We start from the raw sequence: 23,913 nt of genomic DNA on the forward strand, positions 1-23,913 counted from the left end.
TCTTTACGAGCTGTTTGATGGCGAATTTATAATCTGCCTGTAAAGTCGCCCAGTGTAATCATCGAACATGTTAGCTTGTTCGATGATTACACTGGGCGACTTTCCAGGCAGATTATAAATTCGCCAACACACAGCTCGTAAAGAAGCTCAATGTAATTGAGGCTTAACATCCGAAAAGACCCGGGAAGTACGCATGACGAAGCCCAACATTCTAAGCGCTTTGTTACAAATGGTAACTATATGGCTAATAAATGTCAGTTTACTCACAAACGTAATGTTAAGATCCCTTACAGATGATATTCGTGAAAGAACTCTGCCATGCATCGAGTATTGGAAAAACAACACTTTTAAGGCTCTGGTAAACGAGAAAAGATTGCATTTATCAATATTGAATTCTAGTTTGTTACGCCTGCCCCAATCTAATGTATTATCTATATCAAGTTGGAGCTGACGACAATCGTCCAAGGTGACAACTTCCTTCCAACTACATAGTTTGTAAAAAAGCCACAGTTTATAATACTAAACTAATTATAATTCTCAATCTAATGTTATTTTAAAATAATTTAGTTTCCAAAAACTAACCTCAAAATTGCAACTTGAAACGTCCGCATTCTCTTGCGTTACACGAGTGCGAGGGTCCGGGTTGTTCAGATGGTTAGTCAGCGTGTCAAAAGGCTTGCCTTCAATATCAGAGTGTTCTCCATCACATTTTTGCTTTACATCCATGTTAAGGGTATATATTCCAGAAGCAACGCGTTACGTGATAGACAGGATCCTTTCAAAGTAATGTTAGAAAAGTGTTGCCGCAATACTGAAAAGTCTTTCCGTGAAAACTAACTATAATTAAAATACACACTTGACACGTTGACACAATTTAATAATATGTATGTTTTGTTGTCTAAACTAAACAATGGTACGAAAATGATCGTCAGCATTTTCTCAATCATAACGAGAACAGCGCATCTCGGTATATAATAACAAATAAATGAAATAGGGTTTTTTTCTCCTATAATGTCAACACTGACGATATCTTTTTTGTGACGGCTCCACTCTCTACTAGGCTCCAGCGACAGGACACGCGTTTTAGTTACGATAAAAGTTCTACGTGTAGTCGGTGTTCTTGACATTAATATCTGTACCATAATACCTACAAAATTCAATAAGTACATTGTTGTTTATCAGATAATAGCTACACGAAATATTATTAACTGTATTTCGGCAACACTTATATACATCAGAACAGAAAGTTGTCAAGTTGTCTCTAGCACATTGCATACGATTGTTGATACGCAAACATGGAAGTCAAGCGACAATGTGATGGAGACCAATCTGGTACTGAAGACAAGTTTGATGTAACAACTAGCCACCAAAACAGCACTGACACGCTCACCTATATAAAGCAGGAGAACACAGACGATTTCATTTGCGATTTTGAGGTTAGTTTTTATTTATTAAGTCCATTCCTGCGATTTTTTATAATTATTTTAGCAGAATACCTACGATAGGTTTATATTTTTTACAAATTGTTTAAGAACATACGAGAATGTCAAACTTTCTTACAAAAACCTTTTGACCTTCGTTTAGACAGCTACCTACCTCAATTATATAAGTAAGCATTGTTATAAAATGGTACGCGAGCTCAAAATTTTTTTTTATATATGAGTACAAAAATGTATAACTTTTCTTTCAGAACCCGGCAACGCGTCTCGCTGAAAATAATCCCGAGATTGACCTCCATCTGGTTGACGTTAAACGCGAGTTCGCTGCAGACGCAAAACACCATGATGAAGATCCAACACCTGGATGTTCGCATTCAGATAACGGACCAGTACAGCAGGTAATTGTATATTATGCGATATTTTCTTCCATCGGCTATGTATCCTATCACAGCTTTGTGACTAAATTTAAATAGGTAGATATTTTCCTCGTCTCGGTTGTACACGCTTCCTACAACTATTTCACTTACCAATGTATTTGGTTTAATGTGAGTGGGCGCATTGACCTACAGTATTTGAATGTGATGTCTGTCGCTGATGATGACCAATCGATCTCTTCTTTCAGAAAGTACTTCTGTCATAACATTATTGTTTGTAGGTACCTAGGTAGCAGAAGACGTCACATGCTAGCATGGCGACAAAGTAAGTCTGTGGATTCGTCATTCTGCAGAATATTTTGAATGCTCTAATTTCAATGAATTTTAACAGTTTATACGTGTGCGTTTACTTTCCTTGCGATATTGCATCCATACATAATATTGTGAACAGGCCAGCGCCATCTTAAGATACAGAGCTTGAGCATATCTGTACACATTTGTACATATTTGTACACGCATCTCTCAAACGAGTGATCCCACTGCTCAGCTGTCAAAATCAGATTTCAGATTGCCTCCAAAACAACATAATTATAAGGTGTTTCTCGTTTCGTATTGAATTATTATAAAAAAATCGCAAATCAGATTTATAACCTATCATTGTTTTTGTTATAAATATACATTCCTGTTATTCATCAGTTATCAAAGTCAATCTATTTCTTCGTGCAAAAAACGGTGGTAACATCGATTTCCGAAAAATGTCTTCTTTAGCATTGAGCTATACATTACGTTTGTGGAAGATGCGTTAATGTTAGTGTAGTAATTATGAAGTACCCCATCTATCAAAATCAATCCAATCCCATTTTCAAGGCAGCTGCGAACCTGCAGACAATAGATTAGGGATGGGCATACACGAGGTCAACGAGAACCACATTCTCGATTTTCATAATTATATACTTTACCACACTATTCACGTTCTCACATATATCGAGTAGGTTTATAGAACGTCTTAAGAGACCTTACAATAGTTATTTGTACACGATGGAATTAATGATCTGAAAAAACACGGTTTCTGATAGAAAACGCGTTTTAGAAAATGATATAAGTTACTATTCATAATTATGATTATGTCAAGCTTTTTAAGATTGTGCTTGATTTAAATTGAAGTATGTTCGGGACTCCAAAAATCGAAGTAAAAACAAAGCTTATGTAGGTACCAATTTACACCACCCAGTACCACAATCGGTTTTAATCGATCGATCACTCCGCGCAACGCCGACTCAAGTACAAGCCTAAGCATTCGGAAACTTTCCGACAACGAGTGGTCTTACCTCTCCTGGGCCTCCCACTGCTGACCAATCATTATTCTATAACAGTGATGGTGAACCTATGGCACGCGAATGTTTTATATTGAAGAGAAAAAAATATTACCTAATATAATAATAAAGAAAAATCCAAAAAAGTGATACAAATACACTATTAAAAAATAATGACAACATAGCTATGCGTATTTTATAGAATTTTTAATACTATTTTTACCAGTGGTATTTACCAATCGATGCGCAAACGGAACCGACGAAACTCGTGCATAAATGACAGATCGTATTATATACAAATTAATAATAGGCAAATTCTCTTCAAGAATTTACGTTTATCGTAAATATATAATTGAACAAATCGCTCCTAATGCTTTATGCGTGACACGTAATATTATCGCACTCACCTCATCAGGCGGCGGTGGAAACCGCTCCGCGAACTTCTGATTTTGATCGATTTACAATGCTTGAGACCTCTGTAGCGAGAGAATGCCTCATCTGATCGCAGCGAATTCTAGTGTCATTTTGTGTGTAAAAAACCAAGCTAAGTAAAACAGTAATAAACAATTTAAATGGTACCAACACAAATGCCTGTACCAAATTAGAAGCAAAAACTTGGTGGAGCTAGTAGTAGTAATTCTGAAATCTATAAAAGAAGCGTGGTTAAAATACTCCCACGACCTTTTTGAAAAATTTGAAAACAAGCAAAAATAATATATTCAAATAATAAAAGATATGCATTCGTCTAGATACACGGTGAAAGATAGAATCTCTCATTGTAATATTTAAACCTTTTTTAATAGAATTTTAATAGGATATATATTTTTACATGTAATAGGTATTATTTTATTTTTGATTGTGATCCGCTCTATGAAAAATCTCGTTAATGAAAGTATATTCACTAAATCTCCATAATTCGCCGGAAGTATTTTGTGCATGTTTAGAATCGCTACGACTGACATGGTGCATAATGGGAACAATGACCCATATTCTCAATGACCAAAATCAAATTCTTCAATGACCAAAATTCTGATAATTTATTCATACTTTTAAATGTATTTTTAGATTATCGCTAGAAGCACTGTTCCGGCCAATGTTGCGAGCCTCATATCGTCCTGGGACGTGACTGAAGCACAAGCGTCTAGCAAAGACCTACACATTGAGGAACAAGATATTAAGCAAGAACTCAAGGAATATATAGAAAGGTTCAAAGATGTCGATTGTCGCAATATTAAACGTGATATTTTTCAATCTAATAATATGTTAAACACAGAATTATTAGTGGCTGTTATACAACTGGAAAAAAAATCATTTCATAAAGAAAATTTTGTGTGCAGTATCTGTTTTGATTTTTTTTCATCGTTCGACCTAATGTTGCATCACAAAGCGATACACAAAAACCCAATTGCGAAAACGATTGATTCCGTTGCAAGGCTGGTTAAATGTGACGATAGTCATTTTTCAAGATGTCGTCCTGGTCACGTCATGAAGTCACTAAAAATGACTTATTCTGGTGAAAAGCCATTTAACTGTAATAAATGCAATTACTCATGCAAACAATATAGTCACATGAAAACACACAAAATGACACATTCTTGTGACAAGCTATTTAAATGTGATATATGCAATTACTCGTGCAGATATTCAGGTAACTTGAAAAGACACGAAATGAGTCATTCTGGTGAAAAGCCATTTAAATGTGATAAATGCAACTATTCATGCAAACGATCAGATGTCATGAAAACACATATAATGAGTCATTCTGGGGAAAAACCCTTTAAATGTGATAAATGCAATTACTCATGCAGACGTTCAAGTTACATGAAAACACACAAAATGACTCATTCTGGTGAAAAGCCATTTAACTGTGATAAATGTAATTCTCACTCATGCAGACAGTCAGGTACCATGAAAATACATAAAATGACTCATTCGGGCGAAACGCCATTTAAATGTGTTATATGCAATTACTCGTGCACGACTTCTGGTACCATGAAAATACATAAAATGACTCATTCCGGTGAAAAGCCATTTACATGTGTCAAGTGCAAATACTCATGCAGACGTTCAAGTGACATGAAAACACACAAAATGACTCATTCTGGTGAAAAGCCATTTAACTGTGATAAATGCAATTACTCATGCACGACGTCAGGTAACATGATAAAACATAAAATGACTCATTCGGGCAAAACGCCATTTAAATGTGATAAATGCAATTACTCATGCAGACAGTCAGGTCACATGAAAACACACAAAATGACCCATTCTGGTGAAAAGCCATTTAAATGTGATGAATGCAATTACTCATGCACGACGTCTGGTAGCATGAAAAGACACATACTGGCGAAAAGTCATAATGTGATCAATGTAATTACTCATGTATAACGTTTAGTAGCATGAAAATACACAAAAAGACTCATTTTGGTGATAAGCTTTTTAAATGTGATTTATGTAATATTTACTCATGCATTTGATCTGGTGGCATGAAATGGCATAAAAAGACTCATTCTGGTGAGAAGCCATTTAAATCTCATATTTATGTAATTACTCACGCACAACGTCCAGTGTTTTAATATCGTAAAAATTGACTCATTCTGTTGAAAAGCCATTTTAATGAGATAAGTGTAGTTACGCATCCACAACGTTTGGTAGCATGAAATTGCATAAAAGAACTAATTCTAGTGAAAAGTCATTCACATAATTTTTATGATAAATGCAATTACCCATGCATATATTTTAATAAGATGAAATTAAATGATGGACCCATTCCGGTAAAAAGCCAATTCGTGTAAATTCTTATACGCATGCAAATTGTCTGTAAAAACTCTAAAATTAAAGACACTGGCTTTGCTTTTCAGTGAACTGTATACTGTGAAGGAATGATTTGAATGTAGGGAGGGGAGGATATGTCTAGGATGCCAGGCACTGACCTTTTATGCTATTGAGGTTTGCTCCATGGCCTGGTTGTCAATCCAGGTCGTAATATCAGTCTCGTTCGGTATTGTTCATTGGGTCATCCGGTGCGTGAACTTGACGTTTTAGTTTAGGTAAGTGTTTATATGCGCACAGTTGATGAATGACTGACCGTTATTTGTTGCGCCAGGCAAGGGTCAAATTGTCAGGTGGGTAGAAATTTATCCGTTGTATTAGGGCCATCCTAATTGGCGTATTCAGACAAGGCCATTTGAGTATGATATAATTACTCATGCATAACTTCTGGTAGCATATTTCACAACAACGTATTTATTTATACATTATTTCAATATAATATATTATACCAATAAAGGCATTGGCTACCCGTTCACTACTTAGCTAGGATAAAGTATCTGTAGTAAAGACTTTGAAATAATGGTCAGTCGAGAAGGGACCGAACGTGCGTACGTCATTTTTATCATCAACCGATAACGTAAACAATTAATATTTTTGTAGCCCATTCTATAGCGACATAATATTATTATGTAACCGTATGTAATAATATTTTAAACCATACAATATTAATTATTGACTCTGTGCTAAATACAGTTTTTGAAAACTTCAAACCCACTTGCTCTAAGAAATCTCGTTTGTTGTTTGGTGTATTTTGGGTTTGTGTAAGTGGACGTTAAATTGAAGTGTACCAAAATCCACTACCGTAAGCTAGTTTTTTTTTTTGTTAAGACATGGGCCTCCAACAGATTTTGTTTTTACGAGAAATGGGTGTCAGCCACTTGCTCAACCTATTAAGTCCATACTCTGACCCTACAAAAATTGAAAAATAATATGTGTACATGCCAGACTAAGGATTTGAACTTGGGACTGCCGACGCTTAAGCTGCGCGTCCATCGTGGGTGTTAGCTAGTTCATAGCTTTGTTTGGGCGATCCGGCAATATGTTGGACACTCTTTCATTCATATTTATTTATTTTAGTTGAATTAAAAATACATACCACTCGTGTCACGTTGTTTGTTATTTTTTTTTAAATTGTTATGCTCTGCTCAAACAAAACTATAATAGTAACAAATATTATTCTATCTATAAAATATCTTATTTTACGTATGAATATGGCATAATTTTAGAAAATTTATATTATATGAGTATTGTTTGACAAAGTATATTCTGTTTTGGTTTGGATTCGCAGGGTGGCGATATACATTTTTTCTATAATTTACAATATTTTAACTGTATTAATTAATAAATATGTATATGAAAACATTGAAAAATAAATATTTTAAGTCTAAAGTAAACTTACAATTGTACAAAAATGTAAATTTGTCAAAGGACCCCATCTTATTATTAGGTTGGTAAAATTTAGGTATTATTAAAATTTAGTTTATTAAGTTTTCTATGTTGCACTTTTTGGCAAATGCATAGTTTTAATTCTTTTTATATTTATTTGATAAAAAACATCGATTTTTATAACAATTTAAATGTGTGCAAGTTTCGTATTTTTGCGTTAGGTGCCTTTACACATCTATTCTGTACACAAGATTGCTATCGGGGGTAGTTTTTCATTTTTATATCGAAGTATTAGAACGTTTTGTAACAATTACAATAAGTTAGCCGTCTAAACAGTCAATACTGGCTATTCCGCTATACAATTTAAAAAAAGAGAGGTGATGTTAAAACAAAGCACGCATTGTAACAATTACAACCAATTTCTTGTAATTGTTACAATAAGTGCTAATACTTCGATACAAAAAAATTAAAAACTACCCTCGATAGTTATCGATAGCGGCCGACAGTAGTCTTGTGTATAGAATAGATGTGTGTGTGTACAAAAAAATGTACAACTGTCAACGTATTTACGTTTATGCCTGTAAATTGGTGTTATTTAATGTTTTATGCATGCTCTTGTTAATTATTAAAAGTTTGCCTTGTTATGGTAATAATAGTTAGGTATGTCCAAAGAGATTGGAATACAAATAAACTGTCAGCTGACGGAAGTTTTTGTTTTGAATGAATAAACCCAACATTTTCAGCCATTTGAAGGTGGAAAGTACCTCCTGATTATGACGATAGCTTGGTTAAAAACTGTTTTTAGTGACAATATGTATTATATTTTATATATATATAAAGAAAATCGGAAACTTATTTGGCTTTAATCGTTTTTATTCACCCTATCCCATTCATAATAAGTAGCACCGGTTCGCACAAGGAAACTACATCAATATGACGTTCATCATTGTAACCCATATAGTTATTGCCATATTCTGCCGTCAGAGCAAAGAAGATGCAGTAATGAGCCAGAATAGACTATTGACACCTCTTGAATGTATTATTTTTATTGTTTATAATTACTAATGATCTATGTTTTCACGATTTACTATTGTTTATGATAATATATGGCAGGGGTAGCCAACCTTTTGAATACCATGCGTCAATTTTCTTCACAGACGAGTTCATATTATGCGCCATACAACTCAAGTACCTTTTCTATCTTCTTACGTTCACGGTTAGAGCTCGAAAATAGGGATAGGGGTAAGATCTGCTTCGCTTAGGGGAGGAAATGGAATAACTCAATCACGCAATTAAATTTATTTATTTATTCTAGTTTAAAAAACACGTTTATTGGAGCATCAATCGACAATAATCAGAAATGATCTCTTGGACGAGAGGATGATCGCTATCGTGGATCAAGCGTATGGTGCTACAGCAGCTGCCGAAGAGCCTCCTTTGGTGAAGATAATTCTGGACTACAGCTGTTGTTGGATGTGATAAGAGAGAAAGAGCTCTTATCGGGATGGAGCACTGAGAACTTTTGAGCGTTTGGTTTCGCTTGTCTTTCAATGTTTGGTGTTGAATTTGTTACTGAGAGCAGCAGAGAATTCTTCAAATTTGAATCCGTTATTCGCGACCTTGTTTCTCTCTCATACATATTATACACTGTTCACATCCACATCAATAATTGTAATCCACATAATAATTGTAAACTGTCAAACAATGGGACGGGCTGGTGATTAATAAGGCTGTATGACTAGAACTGAGAGCACAATAATGACTCAAATGGAATAGTATAAAATTTAAATCCATTAGAGTTTAAAAGTACATCTATTTTGTTAATCTTTCATTATTATTATATTACCTACTTTACTTAATTATCTAATCTTTTGGTAAATTGCAAGACAGATAATCACTTGACAGCTTTAAGTCTCATGACAACATTGTTTTGCACTATTGTACTGCATCTCCCATGATGCCAATGAACCCACCCATTTTATTGTATTATTATGGGGTCAAATTTATCTAAGAACTAGGTACCTACTGCACAATGATTTGGTTAAGTATATTTTAAAAAGTGTTATTTTTCTTATTTCATTAGGTATCTCATTAATTTGTTGCGATGCCAAAAGTCACATAGATCGCGAGCTCCGAAATTGTTTAATATGTCATATTGACCGTCTTAAGGCAAGTCTGAACATTGAAAGGCCTAATACAAACGAGGTTCAAGCAACAGGAAGCAAGCACGTCTTGGACATGTATTTTGTCGTGGTTGATTGACCTGGGGTTCCATTTGTTTGGTAGGTAGCTGCTACCTAAAGGTCGATTAATGTCTCTTTTAAAGATGATAAAGGGGCCCTAAGCAAGTCTAAGCGTCCTCCGGATTAGAACCGTTTCCTCGTGTCAAGCCTACCATTAACAATTAGCGAGTGGTGCTAGACTAGTCAATGCGCACCCCAAAGACGTAGACTTTTTCGGTGAAGTGCTATGTATTTTGTATTCGAAATTTTATTTTATTGTTCTGTATAAAATTGTAGGTAATTACTTATAATTATAAATTTTATTTTCCTACTAATACTAATAATAACTTTCTATTCCTTCTCTTCTTCTCTTTTGTGAGGGTAATATTTTGTTATAATGTAGTTCTCATGTTGTGTACGTCTTGAATTTAGATTTTTTATGTCCACAATGTCTTGTTTCTTAAAGAAATATAAATAGGCATAAAATTATATAATTAATTATATAAGTATTTACCTACCTACCTATTTATAATAATTTACAAATAAAAATTTAAGCAATGTCTGTCACTTTTATAAAAATAAGTAGCCTGTGGAAGAAAATATAACTATAATACCTATCAGTTAAATAGTATGTTTGATTACTGCCACTAATTAAAACTATCACATATTATTACCCTAGTATCCCAAAAAAATGAAAACACATAATAATCACATAATATTGCAAATTACATTAAAGCACCTCCAATAATAGACTGGGCTAGCCCTACTTATGGCTAATTAGGGGGGGGGGTGTTAGTAGCTTGTTTTTAATGACAGTGAGTAAGGTATAAGGCGAAAATAAATAATATTAAATTAAAGAATGGAAACCAAACCTAACCTAACCTAGCAAATAATGCAGTATAATCGGCTATTTTCAAAATTTCTTTGCTTTGGCTTTATGTAAACTGACAATAACTAACTAATGTTTTAGAATAATATGTTTTGAAAGAATATTGTATTTTCCCCATAACGATACCGTCGAACTCTTTTTATTTTCCCCAGAGGGCATAGACAATTATTTTTTTTAATCGAAGTCCTGATGTCTATGCTCGAAACCATAGCGTATTTGCCAGTGTAACACGTTAGCCTGAGGTCGTGAAGCTATTGACAGATTTTAATATCAAATACCGCATAAAATGGAAGAAGAAACCGGTGAATTATCACATGACGAAACTGCGGAGGTAATCAGCGACGGTGCATACCTATCGATTGACGTAAATCACTTCAACAGCAAGGGTCGATTTGACGTGTCAGTCAAACAGGAAAACATCGAGGACCACGATAGTATCCACATAAAAGAGGTAAGCAGATTTCTAATTTGTTTAGGCGAGGATATTCAAAATTCTGTTTTAAATGCGCAGTAACTAAGCACGACTAATCTACATAGTGAACAACAAATTGAAGACAATATTGTTTTAAAATCGAACGGAACAAACACTATGTAATTATACAAAGCTTTTTCATTCGATTTTACGAAATAAGTATTGCAAAAGTAATCACGGTTCTTGTCTGTTTAGTGGAAGCCAACGGCAAACAAATTTAATGCAAATACCTTCTATATTAACTATACTAGATTAAGGTTAGGTTGGGGTGAATGTTTAAGGCTAAGGCCACATAGTCAAGTGCCTTGCTTGGGAACTACGTGCTAGGTGACATATCCTACTATACTTTACGGACGCCTTTGATTATAGAAAAATATAGATGGAGCTATTGCATGTGTTTGTCCTTCAAAACATGACGAACTTTTTCATGCACTTGCCTCGCCCCCTTCACGCTTCCTCCGCGACCCTTTCCTGGGTTATTCGAAAATATGGGTTACAGTGTGCGTGTCGTAGTGTTGCCAGATATCGAATATTTATTCCAATGTTATAATTTTACAAGTGATGTTTTTATAAATTATATTATGGCAACACTGGCGTGTTGGCGAGTATTTTCCTAACACGCCAAGGTTGAATTGCTTGAGCTTAGACTAAGGCCATCCTCTCACGCAGAAACTAAAATCCGACAAACTGGTTGCTGATGGAATTCATAAACTGGTCAGTGACATGCTTCGCACACCAGTCTACTGAAACCCAATAATCTCATAACCTCAAACTGTCAAGCCCATTGTCTTCCCTACTTCATCCTCAGCTTTTTCCATAATATCTTTACGGGAATATTCTGGCAGCCTGTAATTGTACAGGCAGGAGTATTTCTCTGTGTGCACTGTGCAGTGCAGTGCTCCGCCATCTTTAGATTGCCAGCAATGTTGACTGGCAACTGGGAGACTACATGTCCCTTTTGCCTAAAAAATATGTAATCTTTGGTATCTACAATATTTATTGTGCTAGACCGCCGTATTTGCAGATGAATTGCATTCTGATCGAGTAAATACATACGCACATATATTTTTGAAGTTATACTTCTTTTGGCGCGTTTGGAAAATCAGATCAGAGTTTATTTTTGACGTGTGACATGTAACACATAATTTATTTTATCACACGAAAAAAAACGCACTCGATTGGATTCGTGCCACCGATTGTTCGGTTGTCAGCCGAATGTACTACCTTCACGCCACAGTACGATACTGCAATTGTGATCGATTATACAGTATAATATTATGGTTTAGAAATGTACCGTTACCTAGGCAGCAAATCTATTATTGTCGGCCATTAGCAATTCCTTACCTAAACAAACTTTTAAACGTCACAGTGACAGTTGGTACTTTGAAAATAAAAACAACGATAAATAATTATATAATTTAGTAATGCAACTTAAAATTTATAGAAATAAACTAACGGCGCTTCAAAAAGCGGCCCGTTTTCTTACGTGTGTAATTTAACATGATAATTAAGAGCTAGTCGAAGAATCTAGGTTACCACAAGTTTTGTTTTTGTTTTGTTACGCCAAAGAAGTATAACTTCTATCGTGCGTACACACACCGATTTTTTTTAATTGTCCGACATTGAAATAAATTATATTTCAAATCCTTCTGATGATTAAGCTATTTTTTTTTTAATTTCTCTTTTTTATATTATTTTTATTATTTTTTTTATTTCTATAATATTAGAATTTTAATATAAAATACTAATTTTAATAAAAATTAATATGAAAAAGGTGCATTTTGTTTTTTTTATTAAAACTTTGAAGCCACATCTGGAAGTTTGTTCGTCAAATCTCAAACTATATGGCCGCAACTGCAAAAATCCACAATATAATTTAAAAAAATATATTTATATATTTAGGAACTACAGTAGGATAAAGTACATAAAGTTATTCTAACATGGTACAATTTTCTGCGGTCTACTGCAATTGTAGTAATTATTTTATATTCAAACTCAAATTATTCAATATCATGATAATTGCAGTTACGACGCTATAGATCTCAATGTGCTATATGTTTACAAAAAAGCAGATTGATGTACGCAATGTGCTGCAGTTAGCTAATGCATAGTTTTAATACTTTTTATATTCATTTAAAAAACATCGACTTTAATAACAATATAAATGTGTGCAAGCTTCGTATTTTGCGCTAAGTGCCTTTACACATCTAATCTGTACACAATTTTGCTATCGAGGGTAGTTTTTCATTTTCACATCGAAGCATTAGCATGTTTTGTAACAATTACAATAAGTTAGCCTTCTAAACAGTTAAAACTCTCTATCCCGCTATAAAATTGAATACAGAGAGGTGCTGTTAAAACATAGCACGTATTGTAACAATTACATCCAATTTCTTGTAATTCTGATATCAGTCTAGTGTATAAAATAGATGCACTGCTAGGTAAAGACCTCTAAATTGTATCGTAATACGTGTGACGTCACTAAATACAAAAAAATGTACAACTGTCATCGTATTTTCGTTTATGCCTGTAAAATATTGTTGTTATTTAATGTTCTATGCATGCTCCTCTTAAATATTAAGAGTTTGCCTAGTTATGGTAATAATAGTTATGTACACAGACATTGGACTTGGTTCTGTCTAAATAAAATGTCAGCCGACGGAAGTTTTTGTTTTGGATGAGTTGAATGAGAATGATTTGTAGTCCTTTGAAAAGTGGAAGGTACCAACCTGCTGAGTATGACCATAGCTTGGCTAAAAACTGTATTTAGTGACAATATGTATTATATTTTATATATAAATAAAGAACAATGGAAACTTATTTGGTTTTAATCGTTTTTTTTCGAAACGGAGCAACAGACATTGATCTGAAATGCCGCCTCGATTCCTTCAAAGGAAGATGACGACAGGACAATGAGGCTGTTCAATCCAGCTAAAGCTCTGGGACATAACAGCTTCACGGCGGATATCTGTCTCAATTCATTCTTAACAGTGCCTAGCATAGTAGTCGTTCTTTATAATGCTTGTTTGCGAATTGTTCATTTTCCGACAATCTGGAAAGTAGCTAGAGTGGTGGGTATTCCCAAACCGGGAAAGGACTACTTACGCTAACGTCTCGTCATATCGGCCCATCGGATTGCTGCCCGTGTTCGGCAAAGTACTCGAAAAAATATTTATTAATCGAGATTCCTGGAAACTTCAGACTAAACACCTGCTCAACGAATACCAGTACAGTTTTACTTCTCAAAAGAGTATGTTATTTTACAACCTGACACACTGAAACGAATATAAGTCTTTACGCTGGTAACACAAGAATGGAGGGCCAGGCAAGATGGCGGCTTGCGAAGGATATTAGATTGTTTGTTTTGTGTGTGATTGGCGAATTGTGCGGAAATCAATTAAAAGAAACGATTAAGAAAACGAGAGGCTGGTGACACGAGGCTTACGTGTGGAACCACGATCGAGTTCGGACGTGCATAGTGGGCATTTCATAATTTCGGTCCGCTCAACAAGAAATGGCATTCCGACGTGTACATAATAGCAAGGCTAATCATTGCCCGCGTTCGCATGCGGATTCACCTCAGAAACTCGGATAACCGTAAGCTGTATTCGTTCCATTTTTGTATAATTATTTATTAAACCCTTCCACAAGATTGTCAGCGTACCCTGTTTCTCGCTAGATAGTGTTTGATCCGCCGTGTAGATTCTTTTGTCATAACATGTAAACCCAGTTGTCAAACTTAATGCGACAATATAACTTCTTTTGTTGAAATTAACCCTATCTTTTATTTTGCTCCTAGTCTCCCAAATCATTATCGTTTCAGATCCAGGAGCTGGCGCCCACTACCAGCATTAGCTTTTATATTACTTGATACTTGATATATGTCTCGCTTTTAGAGATAAACCCCGTTCACGAAATATACGTGACAATTTGGCGACTACGTTGGGCGCCAATGTCATACTAGGAAAAAGGTAGGAGTAGGTAGGGTGGGTATGAATGTATGGATAAGAAGGGAATTGGAGGGGAAATATATAGGCAGGTGCGCCTGGGTACGGGGATCGTGGAGACGGGAAAGGAATGCGGTAGAACATAAGACTGGGGAAGTATGCAGGGTCGTGGGTGGTTTGACATTACCTCTAAAACCTCAGTTATCTGTCCGGTTACTTTACTCATTGTGTATGTTCCTGTAATAATAGAATACACAAAAAGCAATGAGGTTTGAGCGCCACTCTATGAAATGCATAGAGACAATGATAAGGGTAATTAAAATAAAACGCGTGTAAAGAATTTGAACAGAAGTATAATTAAGATATAAAATTTGTTTGCGGGCGAAAGTGTATAAAGGTGAATAATAATGTAGTCAATTACGAGCGCCTAACGCAGAATAATATTGAGACAATTTAGAATACAAATAAAATGCTAGATCAGTGGACTGTAACGTGATGAAATAACAATAAATACTAATACAAATATGCTCTTCAGCTTCTTCGCCGTCCTCGATTGTGTCGGGTCCATGAGCTTCCTTCGATCTCTTGGCCTGAGGGAGACGTCCTTCGGTTGGCCATAATCAACGTCTCCAAAACGTCATGAAATCAAGGCCATCTGCCCCGGTTCCATTGGCTCGGAACTTAAGAGAGACGCTGCTTCGTTCGAACGATAAAAACTGAGAGACTGAATCCTGCCTCGCCTTCATGTTAAAAAGCCGCTTTTGCTTCTTTAGCGCCGGAAATAGTTTAACGTACTGTCTTGAAACTATCGTCGTGCGCATGCGTACTCAAGTCGTTCTTTGCGTTTCGTTGCCATATGAATAAAGTGTGTCATGTGTAAATAACATGACAAGTACTGAATACGCGCCTTATGCAGCAATTAATAGACTCAGGGGAGCTAACCGCGATGGTCAATTCGTAGTGGCGGTGTCACTTGATATCAAAGGCGCGTTTGAAAACGTATGGTGGCCATATCTTCTTCAACAGTTAAAATCTAAAAATTGTCCCGCTAACATTTTCAGGTTCATCAAAAACTATCTACCTGACCGAGAAGTTTTCTTTGAATATGCTGGAGCCATAGAGACCAAAGACATACCAAAGAGACATCAAAGGGATGCATACAAGGTTCGTCTTGCAGCCCTGTCCTGTGGAATATAGTTCTCGACGATCTTCTCTCTATGCTGTTTCCTGAAGGTGTACACGCACAGGCCTTTGCTGATGATGTATTGCTGATTGTGGAATCCAAAGAACTTGGTTCTCTAGAAACCATAACTTACAGCGTGTTGGAGAGCGTCGAGGCCTGGGAAAGGAAAGTCAAACTGTGTTTCTCCGCGGAGAAAATGAAGGCCTTATTCTTTACTAGGAGGCGCGTCTCTCCGCCTTCGCTGGTGATGAATGGGTAACCTCTATCTTTTTCTAAGGATTTTAAACTTTAAGGGGTAGTAATCGATGACAAACTAAATTGGTCGAAGCACGCGGACAGCAACTGCAAAAGAGCAGCAATGACTTCGCTCAAATAGCAAGAAAGGTCAAACCCCATTGGGGTATATCTTCTGAAGCTCTTGGAATTCTCTACACTTGTGCTATTGAGCCTATGATCAAGTATGCGGCCAGCATATGGTATGAAGCTGCCAAACGGAAAAAACAGCAAAAAAACTCAATACGGTTCAGCGTGCACTAGCGATACGAATATGCATAGTTTACCGCACGGCTTCACTAAATATCAATGCATGCTCTAGCAGGAGCATCTAGCTCAAGATTTACGTTTAAAACAAGTCGCTCTCACTAACAGAGCTAAGGGCGAGGAGGGCCTCGCAGGTTTTCTGCCAGACGATAGGCTTTAGGAAAAACCGATGAACTATAGAAAGCTGCCACACCCAGCTAGACTATTTTCTGAAGTGTTTTCCTAACCTGCAACGTTGGAAAGCAACGAATGCAATAACATGCCGATTTTCACGATGGGAGCAAAATTGATGGAGGTACTGGAGCAGGGTTTATGGCATACATTAATGGCGGTGAGATAGCGGCTCGTAAGTACCGCCTCGCTAGCTATTGTACGGTAATGCAGGCCGAACTCTATGTCATCTAACTCACACTAGAGTGGGCAGGCTCAGATCCAATAAAACGAAAGTTCACCGAAAACCATAGTATTTGTATTTATTCGGACACCAAAAGCTCAATCCAAGCAATTGGAGATCTTTTGTCTACTAATTCGATTGCCTTTTCTATTCACAGCGAGTCCGCAATACTGAGACGGCAGCACCCCGAGGTGCACTTTAAGTGGATAAGGGGACACACCGGGATAGAAGAAAATGAATGAGCTGACAAATTGGCTCGGCATGGTGCCTCTGAACCCAAGACCGCGATAGCTTATGACGAATTTCCTCTGAGCTACGCGAAAATTACAATTTCAGATAAGGTGAAACACGAATGGAACTCACGATACATAAACTCATCGACAAGGGAGTTGACCCGAAAGTTTTTACCTTCGATTCCAGCAGCACGAGACGTCAGGGTGCATAAGGGGCTGTGTTTTGAGATGACTCAGATTCTTACAGGCTACGGAGTCATGCGATCTCAGGTATCTGCACCGGTTAAAAATAAAATCTTATGGAAAGTGTCCAAGCGACCAGGACGTCCTACATTTACTCCTAGATTGTCAAAGTTTTAGCAAGGAGCGGCACAACCTGAACTGTTTATTACAGATGGCAAAAGCGGACATTCGAGACCTTCCGGAGACCATGACAAACGAGATGCACTTTTTAATTTCTGTATTGATGTAATAAAAAGGAAAAAACAATAAATAGCGACATGTTACGATGATTCATGCCTTTCAGATCCAGTGAATGCAATCATATAAGATAAGATAAGTATATGCTCAGAATATCAGTCCTATGCGACATTTCTTTACCTCGGGAAAAAACTCGGCTACAAATCGCAGTCCTCAGTTCCCAATGAATACGACAAAATATTCATCAGCATCACTACCGCCTTGCGCTACAAAGAATTTTACAGGGTTTTTGCAAGGCGGTTTCATAGGTCCTGACCGAATTCAAATTAGCAATACCCGATGCGGGTAGAATAACAGTTTTCAATAAGGCATATTCTCTCAGCCGGCACAATTTTCATTTGACTAGCATCAAGTAGAGTATTTTGCGTGCCAAAGTCCTTAAGAAACCTCGATAGTAAATGCGAGGTATCCATAAAGGCATCTAGAAAAAAAAAGTGTTACTCCCGATAATGTACCTAAAAATTAATTATATAATATTCCTATGTATATTATTGGTTAGTTTAATAAAACGCAATTTTTTTATTATCAACTTCCGCCTCAGAGAGACGATTCTAAGGTTGATAAGTTGATGGCTTTTTCTGAAGCAGACGAAACCGGTCCAGATTTATTAAAAAGTAAAATTAAAATAAGTACTTATAATTTTGCGTTTCATTAAATCAATAATACAATGCAGTTCCACCATTTATTGACAGTAAACACATTAAAAGAAATTCCAATGTGTAATTGACATAATTCATTATTTTTAAATTGTTTTCCCTTGTTAGCTAGATACAAAAATGCGCCCTCAAGAATACATGTCGCTCTAAAGTCTCTTAGCATAATTCCAAGCCATACCAACATTTCGTAGGTCTCCAGTGTGCACTCTATAAATAGATGGTATGTAACTACTTTCCAGAAAGCCAGAATCTATTTGGCTGGAAGCTTGTTGAAGTTTTTTTCTCGAAATCCAGTAAATCTACCTCCAGCCTACTCGGTACCTAGTTTTTTTGCTGTCACGTGGATTCTCCAAACATTATGAATCCAGCGGGCTTAAAGGTGTACCTGTGGGCAATTAGTGCTCCGCTCTTTGGGTACCACTGTAGGACGCCATTTGTCCAGCGGTTGTCCACTCACTGATAGACATCTCTAGTCTATTACCATTTCATCTGTTTAGCGAGCTCGATCACATCGCGTATTTTTGTCTGTTTCCTTGTCCATTAGTTTTTTTGCAATATTTACCGTTGTGCCCAAGAAGCACCTTTTCATGTCAAGTTGCGCAAGCTATCCATTTTATTTAAATTCTACATTACATTAGAAGTTCATGTTTCAGACACTTACGTGAGCGTTGGAAGCACACATGGGTTGAACACTTTACGCAGACACAATGTGAGGTAGGTCACTTAAGAATACTTTTCAGGAATGCGAAAAGTATCACCTGCATAATATGAATAATATTGTTTAAAAAAGGTTATTCACCAACATGTCTCATTTCATGTTTTATAAGATTACCAAGTTGCGAGCTTCTATATGAACATACATTGCATTTAAAAGGTTTTTCACCAGTATGTGTCATTTTATGTGTTTTAAGATAATAAGATCTCGAGGATCTATATGGACATACATTGCATTTATAAGGTTTTTCACCGGTATGCGACATTTTATGACTTTTAAGATGACCAGATGTCGAGGATCTAAATGTACATTCATTGCATTTATAAGGTTTTTCACCAGTATGTGTCATTTCATGTCTTTTAAGATGACCAGATGTTGAGGATCTATATGGACATTTATTGCATTTATAAGGTTTTTCACCAGTATGTGTCATTTTATGTCTTTTAAGCTTACGAGATGTCGAGGACCTATATAAACATACATTGCATTTATAAGGTTTTTCATTACTATGTCTCGTTTTATGTTCATTAAGACTACTAAATCGCGAGCATATATATGAACATACATTACATTTATAAGGTTTTTCACCAGTATGTGTAATTTTATGTTTTTTAAGATAACAAGATGTCGAGGATCTATATAAACATAGTTTGCATTTATAAGGTTTTTCACCTGTATGTGTCATTTTATGTCTTTTACAATTACTAGATGTCGTAGATCTATATAAACATAGTTGGCATTTATAAGGTTTTTCACCAGTAATTGTCTTTGAATTTATTTTGACATTACTATGTTGCGAGACTAATACGCTGTGATTTTGATCAGGAATCACGTCCATGTGCACCATTTTGTGAGTTTTTAGAGCATTTTCGCATCCGAAAACTGCGTTACAAATGCAGCAAATCAAATTACGTGAGAAATAGTTTACTCTTCTAAGAATAAGTCGAATTTTCTTCGGAGCACCTCGTTCTAAGATTTCTTGTTTAATGCTATTTTCATCTATCGTCACTTCTGAATACTGTATCGTTTTATCCTGGATGCCATCGTCTGAGGATTGTTGACTCTCAACTGTATCGTGATGCTTCGTGAAAAATCCCTTGGTTAAAACCTAGAAAAATCGTAATAATCGATAGCAATATTCAATTTATTTTTTTGACGATTTTGTTTTTCAGCACTTCAGACATTTTTAAATAGCGAAGTGAGAGTGAGATATTGTTACGGAAAGACCCATAAGTGGGTCAAAACAATGCACTTATATGTATGTATACATCAGTGGCGAAGGTTGACTTTTGGAAAGAGGTAAGCTGTGGAGATCAGAGAAAAAGAGCACACTTGTCAGGTAACTTACGGGAAATAAGAAGATAATACTTACGATATTACTACTGATGAATAGGTGCACACTAATGACAACGACACACTGGTCATAGGTTTCAAATGGTCATAGGTCAAATTATTTAAATCACTTATGGCAGTAGAATTCCACGCATACTTTTCTTTACCAAACTATACGCATCGCCAAGAAAAAAGTTTGTTTAATGTATAACTGCCAGTTAAAAACAAATATTTATCATATAAATTGTTGTGAAAATGTCTAATATAAGTTTTTTTGCTGTATTCAAATCTAAATGAACCCTTGGAAGGTCAAGCTTTGATAATTTTTAAATGCAATCGTTCGCACATTTTCTATGGGGACACTACACAATTTAATAAATACTTATATATTTAAAGCACGGGCGAATGATTTCGGTACAATATGAGATAATTTATCCACATTCAAAACACAGTAACACGCTGAATTTTGTATTATAAAATAAACCTTTATCACCGCTTTGAAATTTCAAAATGACATGAACTGTGAATAGCATGTTATGTTTGTCTATGACTAAAGTCACCTAACTAATAATCGCGAATTAATACAATATTTATTTTTAATAACAATTTATAAATTATATGTGATCGAACACAATAGTTATTATTTTTTTTAATCATCCTTCAATATTTTTATTATAACCCTGTCCTAGACAATATAGATATTTATTTATTAAAATTGAATACTTGAAAATAGAAGGTAAGCTTTAAATAATCGCTTAGTATGGAGCCTTCGACACTGGTATACATCATCTTCGAGAACAATAATTATATCTTGTTCTGTTTTAGTGTGTCGTTGGAGAGTGTGCACAGTGCCTGCCATGATGAAAGGCAAAGCTAGAAAATTATATTCAAATTTCATCAAGCAACCTCGATCATTGACAGTATTTTAATATTACATAAATCAGATTAAATAGATTATTAACGACAGGTACGATTCCGTATGGAAGAAAATGTGGCCAATAATTCCCAGTAGATACCTTTACTGTTGGTTTCAATATATCGTAAATTTGGAACATGATTATTTAAAATATTATCACTATTATTAATGTGCAAATAAATTAATAACGTTTGGCTTGACCACTTTTGCGGCACACTTTGCTTTTGTCTAAAATTATTGGATGTTTAACGATAAAGAGTTATTTTAACACAAATTTCCATTACCTTTTATTTGTCTAGTCTGCAAGAGATTAGGGTAAGGGGTACAATCACTTATCCACACTAAAAATATACGCTGCATGCAAGCATGCAATAACAACAATTGTACGAAAAAGAAAGGACATGATTATTAATAAAAAAATGCATTTAGCGATGACGCTCATTTTTGCTTAACGGGTGTGTTAATAAGGAAAATTTCCTACACGGAAAAATGCCAATCTAGAAGACTTACTATAATTCATTACATCCACAAAAATGCATCATTTGGTGCGGTTTACACGCTGGTGGCATCGCCGCACAATTTTTCAAAAATGGCGCCAAAGCTCACGTTTAGGTCAATGGATATCCTTGTCAAGCCATGATTATTACTTGGTTTTAAATATGGAATCATTCGAAAGAACAGTTATTTTAACAGGAAGTGCCATACAGCTACCGCAAACATCGCTTTATTTGAATCAAGATTTGGAGAGTAATTGATTTTGAGAAATGGATTCGTGAAGTCAGCAGCATTTAATGCCTTAGAACCCAACATTTCCCGTACAATAAGACCAGCAGTGCTTTAACAAAAGTAGTCCGAACTGGGCGCCCAGAATTTGACTTCGGCCTTTCGGACAAAACCGCATTTGTTTTTAAACATACCTGGTCTAATGGCTTGTATTGCAGATTAGAGCAGCCAGGTTGAGTTAATTTATCATTCATTTGGTGAATTGCATTCTCAACTAATTCTTCTTTGATGATGGCTGCCTCATCATTATTCTCATACTTAATATTCATCAGACCGTTTTCGCACTTCTGAAAATAACATTGACACCCCGGAAGTCCGGGTAGGGAGGGGAGTCGGGGCCGCACGGCCGATCCGACCTCAGAGCTCGACTCTCCGGTCAACCGGGCGTTAATGACGCCCTCGTAGCGTGCCGTCGGCAGAACGCGTGAGCTACACGACCAGCTTCCACCCTTCGACTAGCTCAGAATAGTTCAAGGCGGTCAATAGTAGCTGGTTTTTAGTTCGGTAGAGCACGTTCAGTGTACGGTAGGTCTTGACAGTTGGGGGTAAATGCAGGATTGACAGGATGGAAAAATGATGAACGCACGTTGTTCGTAGCACAAATCGTTGCCGAAAGTTTTATTATTAATTAGGGTTCACAACAACAAAAGTTACATACACAACACAATGATACACATTAATAATTTCGCCACAGCCCTAAATTTGTTATTAATGAGCACCGCAGACTATGGCAATTAAAAAATAAGGATCGAATCCTTCCACGTACGTATCACGCGAACTCTCAAATTATTTTTCACAGTCGGCGAAAACCCTAGAAAATGGTACGCGGGGGCACACAGCCCATCCTATCCAACGATCTCGGTGGTACCCCTTTTCTTTTCCCTTTTTCGACCCCTCGTATCCTTAGATGGATTAGGCGAGAGTCTCCACCTCTCTGATTGGCCGGTCAGATCAGGCGAAGAAATTTTTATTCGTCAATTTTAGGAATTCCCCAGGAGGCCTTTCGCGGGTTAATCCAACCGCTTATCCGCTTGCGGCTACCGACTGCACTTGGCAGGGGTAAAAAAAAATCCTGGACTGAAAACTCCGCGAACACACTTTCGTTCACGAGGTTTTACATATAGTGGATTACGAACAAAAAAAAATAATAAAATAATACCTATTACATTTAAAAATATTTATCAGAAGAACACTTTCGCAAGGAAATTCCGCGATACATAATTCGAGATACTTGTCGACATAGGTACATAAATTTAATTTCACTTTTCACCAACAGTGTTACTAATTTTGAAATACCTACAATAATAGTTATCATTACTACAATTGATACAGATTGGCCGTCGGCTTCAATTGGGAGTTATAAAAATTAACATGGGTAATCCACAACGAAAATTCACGTAAAGAATGTAATCTATAACAATCAATAAATTATTAGTTAGTTGCAAGAGATATCAAAATCAAATGTTAATAAAAACAATACCTCCCACTGGGGCAACACAATAAAACAATTCACTCGTAAAGTTTTACACCCCTGGGTTACCGAGAGTTTCTTTACCTGCGCAGGTATATTATTAAAAAAAAACCCGCTTTCTCTTGCCTTAATAACGACCCAAGGTTTTACCTAAGTATCATTGTTAAAAATTTTGTAAAAATTTAAATTTAAATTCCCGCGCTGTGTCCTTTAACTACGTACTCATTACATTTTGTTTCGAATTATTATCAATCTTGTGTGATCAGCCTCTATCTCGCGTATCTGCTAATTTGAACATTTTCAGTTAATTAATATAAGCATCTTATGCAAAGAACG

The 23,913-nt window shown here is 36.0% G+C and overlaps 1 protein-coding gene across 1 annotated transcript; it reads left to right on the forward strand.

The window, feature by feature from the left end:
* The first annotated feature begins 1,240 nt into the window (after window positions 1-1,240).
* Window positions 1,241-3,222, forward strand: LOC147077543 (uncharacterized). Its single transcript, XM_085940878.1, has 2 exons — window positions 1,241-1,436; window positions 1,691-3,222. Exons 1-2 carry the CDS (start codon window positions 1,296-1,298, stop codon window positions 1,910-1,912), a joined length of 363 nt encoding a protein of 120 aa, XP_085797004.1. The 5' UTR covers window positions 1,241-1,295; the 3' UTR covers window positions 1,913-3,222.
* The last annotated feature ends 20,691 nt before the right edge of the window (window positions 3,223-23,913 follow it).

The sequence above is a fragment of the Rhyacophila brunnea genome, unplaced genomic scaffold, assembly GCF_057557595.1.
Source record: "Rhyacophila brunnea isolate RB1 unplaced genomic scaffold, BYU_Rbru_1.0 scaffold_13, whole genome shotgun sequence".
NCBI lineage: Eukaryota > Metazoa > Arthropoda > Insecta > Trichoptera > Rhyacophilidae > Rhyacophila > Rhyacophila brunnea.

Excerpts from the sequence above, each read along its gene's own strand:
- LOC147077543 (XM_085940878.1), top strand. The coding sequence starts at position 1,296 with ATGGAAGTCAAGCGACAATGTGATGGAGACCAATCTGGTACTGAAGAC. Across the intron at positions 1,437-1,690 it reads ATTTCATTTGCGATTTTGAG|AACCCGGCAACGCGTCTCGC; the intron begins GTTAGTTTTTAT and ends CTTTTCTTTCAG.